The sequence below is a fragment of the Prionailurus viverrinus genome, chromosome B3 (genome assembly GCF_022837055.1).
Source record: "Prionailurus viverrinus isolate Anna chromosome B3, UM_Priviv_1.0, whole genome shotgun sequence".
Classification (NCBI taxonomy): Eukaryota; Metazoa; Chordata; class Mammalia; order Carnivora; family Felidae; genus Prionailurus; species Prionailurus viverrinus.
This window is the reverse complement of record NC_062566.1, coordinates 142,159,818-142,176,752: the sequence shown is the minus strand read 5'-3', so window position 1 is coordinate 142,176,752 and position 16,935 is coordinate 142,159,818. Positions and strand designations below refer to the sequence as shown.

At 62.9% G+C, this 16,935-nt stretch overlaps 2 protein-coding genes across 2 annotated transcripts in view; both read left to right on the top strand.

The window, feature by feature from the left end:
- The first annotated feature begins 841 nt into the window (after window positions 1–841).
- Window positions 842–12,622, top strand: GPR132 (G protein-coupled receptor 132). Its single transcript, XM_047862738.1, has 3 exons — window positions 842–865; window positions 5,269–5,386; window positions 10,294–12,622. Exons 2-3 carry the CDS (start codon window positions 5,380–5,382, stop codon window positions 11,415–11,417), a joined length of 1,131 nt encoding a protein of 376 aa, XP_047718694.1. The 5' UTR covers window positions 842–865; window positions 5,269–5,379; the 3' UTR covers window positions 11,418–12,622.
- CDCA4 (cell division cycle associated 4) overlaps window positions 5,269–16,935 on the top strand; it is a 30,394-nt gene continuing 18,727 nt past the window's right edge. The window contains exon 1 of the mRNA XM_047862739.1: window positions 5,269–5,386. The gene's annotated coding sequence lies outside the window, so the exon portion shown is untranslated. The remainder of the gene's footprint in view (window positions 5,387–16,935) is intronic.

Below are 16,935 nucleotides of genomic sequence, written 5' to 3'. Positions count from 1 at the left end.
CTCCCGGCCCCGAACACGCCTGGGGGTGCGGCTGCCTTAGATCCGCCCCCACGTACTGTCCCTGCCGCAGGGCTGGGCACGGCCACCCGAGAAGTGCGGGGGGCCCATCCCTGCGCCCCCTGGGCTGACAGAGTCAGGACCGGGTCAGGCCTTGGCAGTGGGGGAAGTCAGCGGACCACCTGCAGCCCCCTAGCGTTTCCCGAGGAAAGTGGGGTGGGGGTTTGGATTGCGGGTGCCTCAGCCTGGGGTCCTGTAAGCCAGACGGGGGACCGGCAGCTGGGCCCGCCAGGGCGGGGCGGTGCCTCGGTGCAGGACGCTGTGTCCCAGGGAACCCGTGTGGCCCCTCACAGAGAATCCCACCGGCGAAGTCCGCTGCGCCCAGCCGGGATGAGCTCTGGGGCCAGACGCAGAGCCGAGGACAGGGCGCACAGGCCCCTTCCCTCCAGCGGGAGCCCCGCCCCGGGCAAGGGAAGTGAGGAGGGAGGTCACCCTGTGAACCACCGCCAGGGGAGGGCGCACGGGGGGCCAGGGCAGGAGCCGTGTGTCTGGGTCGGCCGTGCACCAGCGGTCGCTCCAGCTGCTCCCGCCTGTGGGCCGAGCCAGCTGGGAAGGTCCTGAGCGAATGCGGAGCGTGTGGCCTGTGTCTGAGGTTGTCACCGCCACGAGCCACAAGGAGAAGTAGGTCTGGGCTGCTTCCCTGCATCTGCCTCCAGGAGAGTTCGAGGCGCCAGGCGGATGACGGACGCCCCAACCCCGCCGGCCATCCTGGGCCCGCCCGTTTGCGGTTAGGAGAGTTTGAGAGAGATCTCTGGACCCCTGCTACTTCCTGAAAGTTCACAGCTGAGCATGAGGTCTGCCTCCCTGAGTAAGTCGTGGGCTCCATGTGCTGGGGAGCGGTCGGCAGGGGGAGCGCCCGGACAGGTGTGGGGCTGGGGTGATTTGTTGGCACAAAGGTGGGCGCTTGGTCGAGGGTCTTAACCTGGGGTCCTTCGCTCGGCCTCTTCCGAGTTCTCGCGGTGGTCGCTGCTCCAGGGGGCCCGTGAGTCAGAGCTCAGGGGCAGGTTCCTCTCCGGGGCGGGGAGTGGCACTTCCTGGCCGCTGTGGGACCGCGGCTGATTCTCAGGGTGTTTGGTGGGTGATATACAAAGCGCCTGGCTCCCTGGCCTCCAGGCCTGCTGGGGCCACGTGGGCATGAGGAGGACAGGCGGGACAGCGGGGTCTCTGCTGGGGCGACAGTCAGCCTGGCCGCAGGGCCTGGTCCTGGGGCCCCTCAGGACGCCGTCCAGTGTGGGGCCAAGGCCAGCGGGGTGTTCCGTATCTGCCGAGAGCCGGGACGAAGAGTGAGACCCCACAGTCTCCCAGGTACGTGTGTGCCCAGGAAGGTGACAGGATGGTTTCAGGGGACCTGCCAGGAGGAGGGGGGAGGCAGCCACCTGGGGCGGAGGGGGACACGACAATACAGATGGATGGGCTGGGGGGGGGGCATCAAGCTTGTTGCCAAAGACATGAAATGAATTAAGACAATTCTTTTTAAGGACACTCGAACCCCAAGGCCGGGAGACCTGTGCTCTATTCGCTGAGCCAGCCGCGCGCCCTCGCAAATGAATTTTTAAGACTTGCACTTAAAATCTATGCGAGGAGGGGGTGCCTGGCCGGCTCAGTCGGCGGAGTACGTGACCCCTGATCTCGGGGTCGTGAGTTCGAGCCCCACGCTGGGCTGTAAAGCCTACTCAAAAAGAGTCTATCAAAAGGGGAACAGTAGTGGCCTGGCCACCGGGCGTGGGAAACACACGTGGTCTGTGTGCCATGAGGGCCGGGGGCGCAGAAACTCCCGGCTGGGACACAGAAACGAAGTCAGGGCTGGGTGTGAGAATGTGGGGAACGTGGAAGAACCCGAAATGTCCAGCAGTGTTCGTGAAACGGCCCCAGAAACCACAGACGATCCCCGGGGCTTTCAGCAACGTGTCGGGACGGGGGCGACGGTCAGGGCGGGGTAAAGACGGTGTGTGTCCCGTGGCTGTGCCTTGGGGTCTGTTTGCAAGTCCTGTCTGTCATCAGAGCTGAGGAATATATTTGAGAAGCTGGGGGGACGGGCTGCAGGTGCAGCACGTGGTGGGAGATGCGCTGGTTCAGCGGGTTGTGTTTGAACAGCGGCCGGTGAGGGCGCTCGCTGGGAGCCGAGCCGGGGGACCAGAAGGAGCCGCGAGGGGACTGGAGCCAGCTGTCACCGGAGCCCCGGTCAGGCTGGGGGGAGGTGGGGCCTGTGGGCCCCTGGGGATGTGGAGGCGCAGGGTCATGCCCGGGGCTGTGTGGCTGTCGTAGCTCCCCGAGAGAATAGACCGAGGACAGAGACCCTCCCACCCCTGGCCACCAGGCCCAGGCTGGCATTCCAGGCATGGCGGGCTTGTCCCTTCTCTGCGTCCCCGGGCTGGGAGCAGCCAGCTGGGTGAGGCCTGGCACCTGCAGCGGGCCGTCCCGCGGGATCTGTCTCTCCGCCTGCCCCACAGCTGACACCCGCCTCTGTGGGTCCCCACGGCCGCCCGCACAGGCGGTGGCTCTCGGAAAGAACTGGCCACCGTGCGTGACCACGAGCTGCTGTGGAGGGACACGGGGAGCCACCCCCGCCGCTCTTGGCCCCCTCCACCTAACATCCAGCCCCGCGGGAGGGCCAGGGTGCTCTGCGGCGGGTGGGGTGGGGACGCCGAGAGGGCACGGCCACTGCCACCCTGGCCGTGCCGGGTGCTGCGGCCAGCGCCCCCAACCCCCACGCAGGCCTGGGCTGCCCCGTGTCCTGGCCACCGGGATGATGCAGGGACCCGCCGAGGTTGGGCAGGAGCAAGGCGCTGGCCGGCTCCGGGACTTGCTCGCCTTCAGGGGCGGGGGAGCACAGGAAAGCAGCAGAAAGCAGTGGCAGTAAGGGTGGCGGGCGGGGGACGACGGAAAACGGGGTCACCAGGTCCAGGGAGGCCCTGGGACGCCCGTGGGCTGAGATCCGGAGCCAAGGAGCACGACAGGCTGTGGGGGAGAAGGCGGGCCGCCAGGGCGCTGGCCGGGGGCGGGCCGCACTGCCGGTGCCTGACGGGGTCAGGGAGGTGGCCCGGACCTGGACACGAGCACCGGGCCCCCACGGGCCGCGTGAGCACGCTGCCCCAGGACCCCCCTCGCCCCGCACCGGTCTGCTCTCCACGCGGCCCCCGCAGGCCTCAGCTCAGAGGAGCGCGCTGTTTTGCTCGGGCACCACTTCCTCCGGCGTTTGCAGAAGCGGCTGCGAGAGACCCCACCCCTCCCCGCTCCTGTGTGCGCGGGGGGAGACCGGGCAGTGCGGCCCCCCGGGGACGGGCTCAGCCTCGCAGCTTCCAGAATACTCGAGAGTTAGCGTGAGGGCGGCCGGGCCCGGAGCCCCTGCTGCAGGCAGCTCACCGTCGTGACGGAGGAACTCGGGCCCCGGGCTGAGGCTGCTGGCACCCACGCTCCCGGGGCTTCCGGGTGGCCTGGCGTCCCCGCAGCTCCTCCTTTGGGGGCCCCCCTTAGTCGGGCCCACCCCCTCACCCCTGGCCGGCCGGGGCTCCGAGCTGGGGGGTGGCGCCACGCTGGCCCTGCTGGGTCACAGCCGGGAGCGCCTTAGACCATCTCCTGCGGGGGCAGGGCCTTCTAGAACAGGCCACAGACCTGTCAGGGAACTCCCGGGGGCCGCCCCCCTTGTCGGGCCTTCCCAACTGGCAGGGGGCTGACCCGAGACCCGGGGGCGGGATGGGCAAGGCCCAGCGGCGGCCCTTCGGGCCCACGCCTGCCAGCGTGTCTGGGAACATGGGCTCAGAAGGTCAACGTCACTTGGGAAACAACTTTCTAGACTCACCTTGTTGACTTCCAGGAGCTACTTTCTGTAGCTTCAGGCAACCCCTGGCTTCCTGTGACCTCTGACTGCTGGAAACACGCCAAGGGGGGCCGGGCGGGTAATCTGCTGCACTCTTAGGGTGCACCTCCCCTGCCCAGGCAGCTTCGGGCGGGACTGGGGCCAGCACAGCAGCCCCTCTGGGCCCAGCCTCTGCCCCTGCAGGACAGAGAGGCCCATGGGCCTGCCTCATGGAGCACAGCAGGAGCCCACGGCCCCTTGGGGCTCCGGGCGTGCCCTGCACACTGTGGGAGCGTGGGTTTAGAGCGCCCGCCTTCTCCCAGACCCTCTCTGGCGGATAAGGGCGCCTCTGGTTAGGGAAGGAAGTATCGAGATAGGGTGCCGTGGACGCTGTCCCCCACCTGCCAGGGCCCTACAGGCACGGTGGGCGCTCTCCTGGGGGTCCTGGTCCTTTCTGTAGGGGGGAGGTGCCGTGACATGCCTGCAAGTCACACGCACTTCACGTTTCAGGTCATCGTTTCGCCAGGGGAAATTCCTAGAAAGGATTTTACATGATCAAAAGTTAAGTGCGTCCCAGACTTTTGGAAGCATGCTGCACAATCGGGCCCAAAACATTCATGCCGGTTTGCGCTCCCGTCAACGCAGTGAAGACACCCGCTTCCTCACACTTTCACCAACACTGAGAATTAAAGTCCTTTGTTTTTGTCAGCCTGATAGGCAAGAAAAGACTGCCCTTCTGACGTTGATGTTCGCATTTCTTTGATTATAAGTAGAGTCGAGCACTTTTTGGGTTTTTAGGAGCTGTTTATTACGTCTTTTGCAAAGTATCTGCTCATGGGCTCCGAAACTTCTTATATTCATTCATTTTTAATTTTTTTTTTTTGATGTTTGTTTACTTTTGAAAGAGACAGAGACAGAAGGCGAGTGGGTTGGGGCAGAGAGAGAGGGAGGCACAGAACCCGAAGCAGGCTCCAGGCTCCGAGCTGTGAGCACAGAGCCCGATGCAGGGCTCAAACTCACGAGCTGTGAGATCATGACCTGAGCTGAAGTCGGCCACTTAACCGACTGAGCCACCCAGGCGCCCCAAAACTTCCCATATTTATTGATTTGTAGATGTTCTTTGTATATTGAGGATCTTCTGTTATATCTATATATATCCAAACATATCTATATATCATATATAGATATATCTATATATCATGTATGTATCATATATATCATATATCTATATATATCCTATATATGATATATATATCATATATATCATATATATCATATATAGTTATATCTATATATCAAAATACAAGACTTGACACATAACAAATGCTCGCTAAAGGTTGAGTCATCTGTTGAATGACTTAATTTCTGATCGAATCTGATTTTCCTAAAGCCATTCCGTCCTACTCTTTGTCCAGGTCACTTTGAACTCTTGGAGCAAACTGCTCAGTAGGATCGAGAAGACACATGGCATGTACTAGAAACCGGAGTGCGTGTTAGAGCCTCTCTGAGATCGGAGCAACTCAAGTATGCCAGGTGAGCCCCCTTCGCGTCTCCGTCGACTTTAACCACTTAGGAGGGACTGCAAGAATTTTTCTAGAATGCACGTCACCTCAACATGGGGATAATTACTTCAGAACTTAGCGTGAAAAATAGCCTTGTCTAAAAAAAAACCGTCTCCGAAACAATAAAGGTGTAGGGTCTCCATCAAGACACAGGGAAGCGTCTGTTTCTTTGCTCTCGAGGCGCTGGGAAACACCGGGAACAGGACCGCGAGGGACCGGGGTCTCCTATCATGCCCATCTCTGGCCAAGTGCCGAGCCCCAGAGCTGTCACCTGTCACCTGTCTCCCGCCCTTTTCCCAGGGGGTCGGGGCCCTCGTGTGCGCCTGCGGGGGAGGGGGGCAATTGACAAGTGGGCCCGACAGCGCCCAGGCCCCGGTGCCTCGGACCCTCGCCGGTAATGGGGATGGCTGTACCTGTCCCGGGGAGGGGGCGGGGAAGCCACCTCACACCCATTAGGACCATTAGGACGGCGACCCTCACAAAACAAAACACCAAAGTGTTGGCGAGGACGCGGAGAGACCGGGTCCCCGTGCACCGTCGGTGGGAACGTTAAGCTGGCGCGGCCGCTACGGGAAACAGCCCAGCGGTTCCTCACAAAGTCGAAAACAGAACTGCCGTGTGATGAGCAATCCCACTACGGGTATTTACCCGAAAGAAGTGAAAGCCGGGTGTCGAAGTGACGTTTGCACGCCCGAGTTCTCGGCAGCATGCGTCCGAAAGGGGGGGGGGAGTGGAAACGACCCCGGCCTCCATTGACGGAGGACTGCGTGAACGCACGCGGCCCAGCCTTAGCGCCGAAGGACGTTCGGACACTGGTGGCGGCAGGGACGGGCCTTGAGGACCTGAAGCCGAGTGAGGGAAGCCAGACGTAGAAACACAAATCCTGTGTGACCCCACTCCTGCGGGGGCCTGGGGGGGGTCGGCTCCCAGGGACTGAGCAGAACGGGGCGCGGGCGCTGCGGGAGCCGAGGGGACTTCGGGTTTAACTTCCGGTTTAACGGGGACAGTGTGGCAGTGTTGCAAGCGTCCCCAGCGTCTCCTGAGGAACTGAAAGGCAGGGGCCAGGGGCAAAGGCTCTGGTAAGGGTGTGTCACCGGGAAGGACACAGACATTCGTTTCTGTGACAGGTCCCAGAGGAGGCGGGGGAGGGAGGACGGGGTCCAGGGTGGCCCCGGGCGCAGGTCGGGCGGTCAGAGGGGGCCCAGGAGAGCAGGCTGGGCAGGAGAGGGAGGTGCCCGGGACGTGGCAGATTCCTTCCCCACGGCGGGTCCCCAGAGAGTGCGTGCGTCTGCAGTGTCCCTGCCGCTTACAGCTGGTGGCTCACGCCTGACGGCACGCTTCGTCCTTGTGACTCGTCCGCCCGCCACATCGCCTGCCCCTCAGGAGCACCGGTGAGGGAGGGCAGGTGAGGACCCACCTCGGGCTCTGGCAGCTTGAGCCGGGGCTCAGGGCTGTTCTCCTCACTGGCTTCTTGCTGTTGGACGGGGTGATGACTCAAAGGTGGCCGTCAGGTCACGCCTTCCTCCAGGGGCCTCTGTCACAAGCAGGTGCTGCAGGGGCCCCCGTGTCCGGGCATCTTCCCAGTTGTAGGTGAAGGGACACTAGGGGCACTCCCTGGGGCTCCCGCTTCCCCTGCGGTGGCCCGTCGGCCAGCCTCAACGCGTTCCTGCTACGAAACACCTCAGAGCTGGGTCACGCATCGGCCGAGCCCCGTGAAAGCTTGTCTGAACTCTCGAGGGGAAGGCAAACCCTGAGCAGGGGTGGGGAAGGTGGTCAGCGGCACCGGGCCGGGTGGGTGTCCGAGGCTGTGCACCGACGCGGTCCCTTCCGTCCCGGGGCATTGGGGTCCCCAGAACTCCAGAGCCCTGAGCGTCTCTGGCCCTCGGACTTCGTGTGATGCCACACGATGGTGACTGTCCCCTGTTACTGAATCTCAGTGAGAATCAGCACAGGGACATTCACAGGCCTAAGACGGCACAGAGGCCGTTCTACGTTTACGCCCTGACTCACTGCTGTCCGTTTCCTAATGGGCAGGGACAGCAGGTGAGCCGTGGCTCTGGTGCGGGAGTGGGTGTGGGGCTTGAAAGGGGTCACCTGCATACGGGACCCCAAAGGACAGCCCTGGGCAGTGAGGGCTGGAGTGAATCCGAGGATCCCTGCCCGCTGGCCGCCAGAGCTCGGATGGGGGTCCCAGGCGACCGGTGACAGGAGGCGATGCCCCTTCCACTCAGGCGATACCCGCAGGTAATGCCCAGCAAACGTGGGCTCAGAACCGCCGCCCACCTTCAAGGGAGCCGGGCTGTGGCGCATGGGCAGGGGCCAGAGGGCTAGTGCCGCGGGGTTAGAGCCCTCAGCCCTCGGTGCCAGCTGCTGGGATGGCCTCATGGGTGCGACAGGGGCACCTGGGGCACGTCGGGGGCACGCAGGGCACGGACTGAGCCAGAGGCCATCCGGCCAGACTTGGAAAGGAGCCAGATGGAGTTTCCAGGAATGAAGGCTGTATCACTTGGACGAGTTAGACACCGATGAAGGGACTCCTACCCTATAGCTGGATACCAGCAGGCTCCTTGGATGGCACGGGACAAGGGGGCCGAGGTGGAGGAGGCCCCACAGCGAGATGAGACTCGTGTGTCCGACACAGCCGAGCAGAGCCCCGAGGGCGAAACCCGGGGTCCCTGCACACTGGTGGGATCGACACACTCTCGGATTCCCCGGCCGCCGCGTGGCTCGTCACACAGGGCGGACGACAAGGCCAACGTGCGAAGCTAGAAACGCGCGAGCCCCCACACGACTGGAACCCTGGGGGGAGCGGTGCGTCGGCCAGTCGGGCCCCAGAGAGATAGCGCTCGGGGCTCCCGGGCCACACGCTCAGGAGGGTGCAGACTCTGACCAGCTCCGGATACACGGAGGCACACATTTCGTTTCCAGGGTAGTCTCTGAAAACCTAAAAATAGACTTGATAATAACTTCCAAATGAGTAGAGGCAGGAAACAGAATTTAAGAGGTAAACAAATCCAGAAGATGTGTTGGCTCGCTTGGCGGGAAGGGAGAGTCTGTCCTAGCCGCTCTCCTTGGCTGGTGGAGGGCTGCCGTCTCCCTGTGTCCCCACACCGTCTTCCCCACCCGCGTCCCTGTGTGCGAATGTGCCCACGTAATAAGAACACGGTGCCCAGGGATTAGGGCCCACCCAAATGGCCTCATCTGAACCCGGCCGCCTCTGCAAAGACCGGCCCCAAATACAGTCATGTTCTAAGGTGCTGGGGTCAGGGGTCCCCCACGTCTTTTTGCGGGGGGGGGGGGCACAGTTCAACCCATAACAAAAGACAAAAGGGGAATAAAAGCAAACAGAAAAGCAGACAAAGGAGCACAAAGTAAGGTGGAGAAAAGCAACAAAACCATATCAGTGATGTCAAGAGTATAAACGGATCGCAATCGGTAACTGAGAGGCAGCGAGCGTCAGATTTCTAACTCCAGTCGGAAGCGTCACATCCAAACCATAAGGATGCGGACAGACTGGAAGTAGAAGGTGGGGAAAAAAATACCAACGGCTACTCCTCGAGAGAGAGCCACTCTTTTTATATTAAGTGCTAAACAAAGACTTAGTATTAAAAGCATTATTAGAAATTACACTGCCTTCCTGTGGTTGTGTTACAAATGACTACAAACATAGAGGCTTATAAATGCCCATCTTCATTGTTCGGGGGATGAGAGGGGAGAAATGGGCTAAAATCAGGGTGTCACAGCTGCGTTCCTCCTGGAGACTCAGGGAGAAGCCGTTTCCCTGCATGTCCGGCTCCCAGAAGCTGCCCGCATCCCTGGGCTGGCAGCCCCTTCCTCCCTCTTCAGAAGGGCCAGTGGCCCCCACGTGCCCACATTCCGGGACCCTGTGACAGCACCGAGCCTGCCCCGGCAATCTACGGCAGCCTCCCTCTTTTCCTAGTGCCAGGCAATTCACAAACCCAATTCCATTTGCAACTCCTTCTGCCACGGAACCAGAGTTGCACGTGAGCCAATCAAGCTGCTAGACTCACAGGTTCTGGGATCGGGACGTGCACGTCTTTGGGGGGCGGGGGCGTTACTCCGCCGACCCCAGAGATGAAGAGACCATGACATAATAGTACAGAGGTCGATTCATCAGGAAATCAGAACCGTTTTTAACTCACACGCACCAATTAACAACGGCTTAAAACACATAAAGCAAACCTTGAGAGAACTACAAGAAGTACACAAATCCCCCATCACGACAGGGGGGGTTAATCACTTTTCTCCATAACTAACGGTTGAAGCAGGCAAGATGGTGCTGTGCACGAGCCGGGGTCAGGGGTGGGGGTCAAAGCATGAAAGCTGCTAGAGAAGGGCAGTGGGGGGGGCACCCCGACTCTATTGAAAATGTGCACAGAGAACACTCACTCAATAATTAAAGAATACACTCTGGGGGTGCCTAGGTGGCTCAGTTGGTTAAGCGCCCGACTTTGCTCGGGTCATGATCTAGCGGTTCGTGAGTTCAAGTCCCGCGTCGGGCCGTGCTGACGGCTCGGAGCCTGGAGCTGCTTCGGATTCTGTGTCTCCCTCTCTCTCTGCCCCTGCCCTGCTCACATTCTGTCTCTCTCCGTCTCAAAAATAAACACTAAAAAAAAAAAAGAATACACTCTGTTTTCCGGCACACAAGCAACCCTTTGAGAAATGACCTCCGTGAGTTACGAGGACTCGGCGTCGCACAGCCCACGGGCTGTGACGCCGCCAGGCTGGAGCCCAAAAATCTGACAGGCATTTGGAGAACCCTTAAACGCCTGGTGCCTCTGGTCTGGAGCGAGCACGAGTCGTATGTTCTCTTGGTTCCCAGGCGCTCCCGTCCTCACGCTTGTCTCTGTCCCACAGGGAACGACACCCTAGTAAGTGGCCCTGTCTCGGCGACCCCGTTTCCCGGCGCGGGCCCCTGTAACGTGTCCTTCGAGGACAGCAGAGTGGTCCTGGTGGCGGCGTACAGCCTCGTGTGCCTGCTGGGCTTCCCGGCCAACTGCCTGACGGCGTGGCTGACGCTGCTGCAGGCGCGGCAGGGCAACGTGCTGGCGGTCTACCTGTTCTGCCTGGCGCTGTGCGAGCTGCTCTACATCGGCACCCTGCCCCTCTGGGTCATCTACATCCAGAACCAGCACCGCTGGACCCTGGGCCCGTGGGCCTGCAAGGTGACGGCCTACATCTTCTTCTGCAACCTCTACGTCAGCATCCTCTTCCTGTGCTGCGTCTCCTGCGACCGCTTCGCGGCGGTGGTGTATGCCCTGGAGACCCGAGGCCGCCGCCACCAGAGGACCGCCTTCCTCATCTCGGCGTCCGTCTTCCTCGTCGTCGGCCTCATCCACTACCCGGTGTTTGAGATGGAAGACCGGGACACCTGCTTCGAGACGCTGCCCACCAACACCAGGGTCGCCAGCTACTGCTACTCCCGCTTCGCCGTGGGGTTCGCCGTCCCTCTCTCCGTCATCGCGTTCACCAACCAGCGGATCTTCAGGAGCATCAAGCTGAGCACGGGCCTGAGCGCCGCCCAGAAGGCCAAGGCGAAGCGCCTGGCCATCGCGGTGGTGCTCATCTTCCTGGTCTGCTTCGCGCCCTACCACCTGGCGCTCCTCGTCAAGGCCGTCGCCTTTTCCTACTACGAGGGAGACCCGGGCTCCATGTGCGCCTTCGAAGCCAACCTGTACACGACCTCCGCGGTGTTCCTGTGCCTGTCCACGGCCAACGGCGTGGCCGACCCCATCATCTACGTGCTGGCCACGGGCCACTCGTGGCAAGAGGTGTCCAGGATCCACAGGGAATGGAGGAAGTGCTCCGTGAGGACAGAGGTTGTCAAGCTCACGTGTTCCAAGGACTCAGAGGAGGCGCCCCTGCCCACGACGCTCACTAACGGCCACACGATCCCCAGGATCGTCGAGCCCCTGGAGCCACAGCCGCGTGTGTGGGGCTCACCGTGCACCTTGGAGAGGCCGGGTGAAGAGTCCTGTTGAGCCCGCGTGGGAGCCCAGGAGCGGTGGTGTGGCTTCCCCGTCCGCTGAGCTTGCCAATGAGTGCCCGCGGCGCTGGCCGAGAAGCCCCCTCTGGGAAACCTGCCAGGATCTCTCGTTCCTGGAGCCACGCTCTCCGTCGGCCCATCAGGGTCCCGGCACCCCCCGGCTCCCCCCGCCCGGGCCGACGCAGGAGGCGGCTCGCCCAGGCAGCGCGCGGCTGGCAGGCCGGCCTCTTCGTCCACACACATCCCGGCCGGCTCACCCGGCCACTAGCAAACAGCAGGGCTGTGGTCAGGGGCCGCGTGCCTGCCCGGTGCGGCCCTGCACGGTGCCCGGTCACGCGCAGTGATGACTTTATTTCCCGTGCTTTTATGCAAGCAGTGCTTGGATGACCGGAGAGTACGGCAGGGGATCTTTGTGCTCCGTCTCAGGATGTCCTTCCCGCAGGGCCAGCTCGCTGTGGGACAGCCAAGGCCGACGAGGGGGCAGGAGCCGGCTCTGTGCCACGCAGGTGTGAGGTCGAGGGCTGCCGGGCACTCCTCGGGGGAGCCGTGGGCTGGGGCACCAACTGCTCTGACTTCAGCAGGGCAGCCGACGGGCCTCCTGTAGGGTGGCCCAGGTCGAGGGTGCCGGTGGACACTCAGCTAAAGGGTCAGATGCTCAGCTAAAGAGGCCCGGAGAACGGCTGGGATTCATTCCTTCACGTCAGGGCTTCCCGGCCTCAATGCCAGGGGAGAGGCCGCTGAGGGCTTGCAACGGGGGGGCTCAGGAGTGACCAGGTGACAGCCCCAGGCCTCTAGCCCCTCCACCAGGTGCGGATGGAGTGTGGGTGGAGCATGGAACCTGGTCTGCCATGGGGCCCGAAAGTGGGCTCCCTGAAGACGCACAGCGTCGGGTCAGGTCCGGGCTCGTCTAGGCCAGGTCACGTTGCTGCCTCGGTTTCCCTATCTGTAAGAAGGCCAACGACACCTACCGCACGCTGACCCACTACCTGTCCTTCGGGCACTTCACACACACCTGCAGCTCACGCCTCAAACAGGAGCCCGGCGGGCTGTGCGCCCAGCGTGGGGGCCTGGGCACCCCGGGTTCCCCCGGGCTGTGCCGGGATGTCGTGTTACATTGTGCTCTCCTTTCTGTAAGGCAGCGGTCGCTGTCCGTGGTGGTTCTTTGTAGTGGGAGCCATCGAAAAGACACACTTGGAAATAAAAATGCGAAAATACACGCCAGTCTCAGGTGCCTTCCTAACGAAATAATGCCACCTTCCCCTTTTCAGGGACGTGTTTTCCTCTAGGGCTGTCTGGGGGCACCAAGCCCGTGGGAGGGGTATGTGCCCAGGCTCTGGGGTGACGGCTGTGGCTTCAGGGCACAGTCCGGAACGCTCAGCGCTGGGGACGGAGCCCGGTGTCCCTGGACGGGGCGCTGGGGACGGAGCCCGGAGCCCGCGGACAGGCCCACAAGGTGTCCATGCTGAGCCCGCGCCGTCCTGCCGGGGGCCATAACCACTCAGCACAGACTGAGCAGCTTAGCACCAAACTTGTTCTCTCCGGCCGCCGTCGCAAGGGCTGGCCGTCCAAGATCAAGGTGTCTGCAGGGTGGGCTCCTTCTGGGGGCTCTGGGGGGGGATCCCTTCCAGACTCTTCTCTCAGCTGTGGGCGGTGCCCGCCATCCCCAGCCCGACTCCCGCGACGGCCTCCGTGTCCGCGCCCTTCTCCTCTGGGACTCTCCGCCTCTCCTCCCTGTCCCAGGGCCACATGCTGGGCTCCGGTGGCCGCGGGGCACGGGCGCAGGGGCGCTGGGTTCACAGCTGTCCCGGCCCAGCGTGCTCTGCTTCCTGTCCTTTGTCCTCGGAGAGCTCAGAGCCTGCACTCCCTCCCCGTGGGCACCAGGGTGACCAGGCTGCCCCAGGGCCCCCGGCCGGTGCTGCTTTGGCGGGAGGCGGGGGGTGGGGGGGGGGCTTCCGGGTCTTTCCACACCTCAGCATGAGAGGCAGCGTGGTCCCCGGTGCCTCAGTACCACCCCAGGAGCGCGTTCCGGACAGGAGAGAAGGAACAGACGGTTGGCTTTTGCCGGCACGTGGGTCTGAGCTCTGTGCTAGGGGCTCTGTGGGGGGTGTCTCCTGTTGTCACCATAGGTCGCTGACGGGCGGGAGGGGGGGGGGACTGACGCCTGGTGGGGCGGGGCCTCATGCACGAGGTAGAGCGGCTGGAGCCGGGGTGGGCCGGGGTCTCGGGCCGGGGGTGTGACCTGCAGGGTCCCCTTCCCTGGGGGTCTCAGAGGGTGTCTGCAGTGACAGCATGGGGACCCATGAGATTAGAAAATGAATATGGGGGGGCGCCTGGGTGGCTCAGTCGGTTAAGCGGCCGACTTCGGCTCAGGTCATGATCTTGCGGTCCGTGAGTTCGAGCCCTGCGTCAGGCTCTGTGCTGACAGCTCAGAGCCTGGAGCCTGTTTCAGATTCTGTGTCTCCCTCTCTCTCTGACCCTCCCCTGTTCATGCTCTGTCTCTCTCTGTCTCAAAAATAAATAAACGTTAAAAAAAAAAATTAAAAAAAAAAAAAAAAGAAAATGAATATGGGGAGAGACGGTGACCACTGGGGACAAGGAGAAGCTCTGTGCTGAAGGCCCGACCAGCTCGGTGTCCACACTAAGACACTACGCAATCCACACCCCGCAGTGTTAGCTGAGGGGCTGCTGGGGGGGCCCAGGTGGGAGGGGCTGGGCTCTGGCCACATGCCAGCTCCGGTGTGGGCGCAGGAGCACCCGGGGAGCAAGGCCGGCCCTGCCCTTGAGTGTGAGATCTTGGGGGCAAGAGGCAGAGGGCACCAGGCCCGAATCCCAGCCGGACAGGGACAGCTGGGGACGTGGTGGGCACGGGCTGGCCTGGTCCGTCCCGTCCGCCTGGCTGTGCTACCCTCCTTGAAGAGTAGTGATAGTGTCGTCCTCACTCGCTGACCGAAGACCTCTCTTGTTTTCATCTGACATGTGCTGCTTCCAGAAACTTCTCTGGTGAGCAGTGGGGCTGTGCTGGTGAGCAGACCAGATACCCAAACATGAGATCTTCACTCACCCCCCACCATGCCCCCTCATCTTCCCGACTCACCCTACCCCCCACTCCCCTCCACCCTCCACCTTCTCATCCCCCCACTTACTCCCCCACTCGCCCCCCCAGTCCCTAACCCCCTCTCCCTCTCCCTCCCACCTCCCACTGCCTCACCCATTCACTCTGGGTCCCCCTCTCCCCTCTTCCATGTGTTCCCTCCACGAAACGCTCCCTTGGGCGCCGGAGGGAGGAGGGACGCCGGCAGTGAGGTCCACCCTCACAGTCCCGAGGCCAGCGCCCCAGGTGGGAGCCCTGAGACCCCTGCAGGGTGGCGCCCCCCTCACCTGGAGCCCACCACCCTCACTCCTAGGCTTTTTCCCTCAAGCGTGTCCCCAGATGGGGCCGCCCGCTGTTTGCTCACTACGGCCTTCCCAGCTCCCTGGACACGGCCTGTGCCTGAGTGGTCCCCTCTTGTTCCTCGAGGGACAACGGGGGCCAGATGGCCACGTGTGTGGGCGAGCTCCGTGCCAGCTGGGGAGCCCACACAGAACCCTCACGTAGGACCAACCTACTGGGCACCCTCTGTTCCCGCCCTGACAGATACACCAGCACGTCAGGTGCAGGTGGGGCCCTTCCTCAGCCCACCCCACCCTCCGGGCACTGCTGGTGGCTGTGGTCCACAGGTGCACACCCCGGGTGGACCCCGCAGGAGAGGCCGGAAGGGCGCAGCCGGGAGTTCCGGGCCCCTCGGTCCTCAGTCGGTCTAGAAGGGGTGGCATGTCCCCGACCCCGAAGCCTCTTGCCCCTGGGAGGGGTGCGTGCAGGCTCTCCTGAGTGGTGCACAGGGAGTAGGCGGGGCTGGCGGTGGGACATGGGCTCATGAGGACAGCTCGCTTTGGCCAGGTCACTCCACCCTGTGTCTTCACTGGGGAAATGCCTGCAGGGCCGCTGGGGACATTAACTGAGATCGTGTATGTCCCTGGCTTAAGCTGGCCTGACACAGGGTGTATGCTCTAAGTAGGTTAGACACTGTTCTTGGGGTCCTGGGAGGTGCCAAGTTCGCGGCGGCCCCTGCAGGTGCCGAGTGCGGGCACCAGGGGGCAGCACGGCCCCGTTGACCCCGCTCTTGTTCTAAGGGAGGAAGGCGCAGGAGGCCACGGACGGGGCCGACGGGGCCGTGGAGCCCAGCCGCCTGGGCGGAGGGGGGTTGGTGACCCCGAAAGCCTCCTGCGCGCAGAGCTGGGTCTAAGGAGAGAAACGACCAGTGGCCTTGAGCCCTGACGACGAACGACAGCCACGCCATCACTGACAGTGCCATCAGTCCCCAAGCCAGGGGCAGGGGTGGGGCTCAGGACTGGGGTCCGGGAGGGGCGCCCTCGCGGATCCGGGAGGGGGTGGAGGCCAGCGGGGCAGAGACTCGGCGCCAGGGCAGCGCGCGGCGGCAGCAAGTCCCCCCGGGAGGCACCGCCGCCCGCCCTGCGCCCCCTCTGCAAACTCCACCAGACCACGGAGGTACACGGTAACGAGTGTTGGTGCACACGCGCAGAGGTCACAGCCCTGGCACACGGCCGGCAGGACGGAGAGGGGGCGGCTGCTCCCGGAAACAGCCTGGCGCCCCCCCCCCCAACGGCTACTCAGGCGTCGCCCCCTGCCGGGCAGAACCACGCCTGGGGCCTCCCGAGGCTGACGGCACCGTCCACACGGGGACGCACACCCGGAGCTCCACGGGGCACACTCGCGATGGCCGGAGGGTGGAAACAGGCCGGCAAAATGCGGTCTGTCTCCCGGTGGGACGTGGCTGAGCCCAGAAGAGTGAAATACTGACACGCTGCATGCACCGCGGACGGACCGGAGGGCAGCTGGGCCACGGACGGACCCCGACGGCAGCTGGGCCACCGACGGACCTCAAGAGCAGCACGGAGAGACAGGAGCAGACACGAAAGGCCACGTGGAGTAGGATTCCACTTCTCTGACATGTGCAGAATGGGAAAATCTGTGAGGACAGAGCAGGTTCAGAGTTGGGAGGGGCGGTGGGGGGTACAGCTGAAGGGCACAGGCTTCTTCCTGGGGGGCCGGTTGCACATACCTGTGACTGTGGCGAAACCACTGACCCCTACCCTCAGAGAGGTATGTTGTATGCTATGTGATTATGTCTCGATAAAGCAGTTTAAAAAAACAAAGACGCATCAGACTGTGGCCCCGAAGCCCCTGAAGGGACAGTCTGGGGCCACCATGGCTCAGAGTGGGGCCGGGGGGAGGCTGAGATCCTCGGCTGCCGTGGCAGGGAGAAACCCAGATGCACCCCCCCGCCCCCAGTCCGGTGTGGTTTGAGGCAACCGGGCGACAGAGGGGGCCTGGCAGCTCAGGACCTGCCTCCCAGCAGCCTCAGCCCCGAGCCGTCAGGTGGGAGGTCAGCAGGGCACCCGTTGTCCGTGCTGCTCAGGAGACAGTCCCCTCCCTGCGTCATGATCATTCCTGA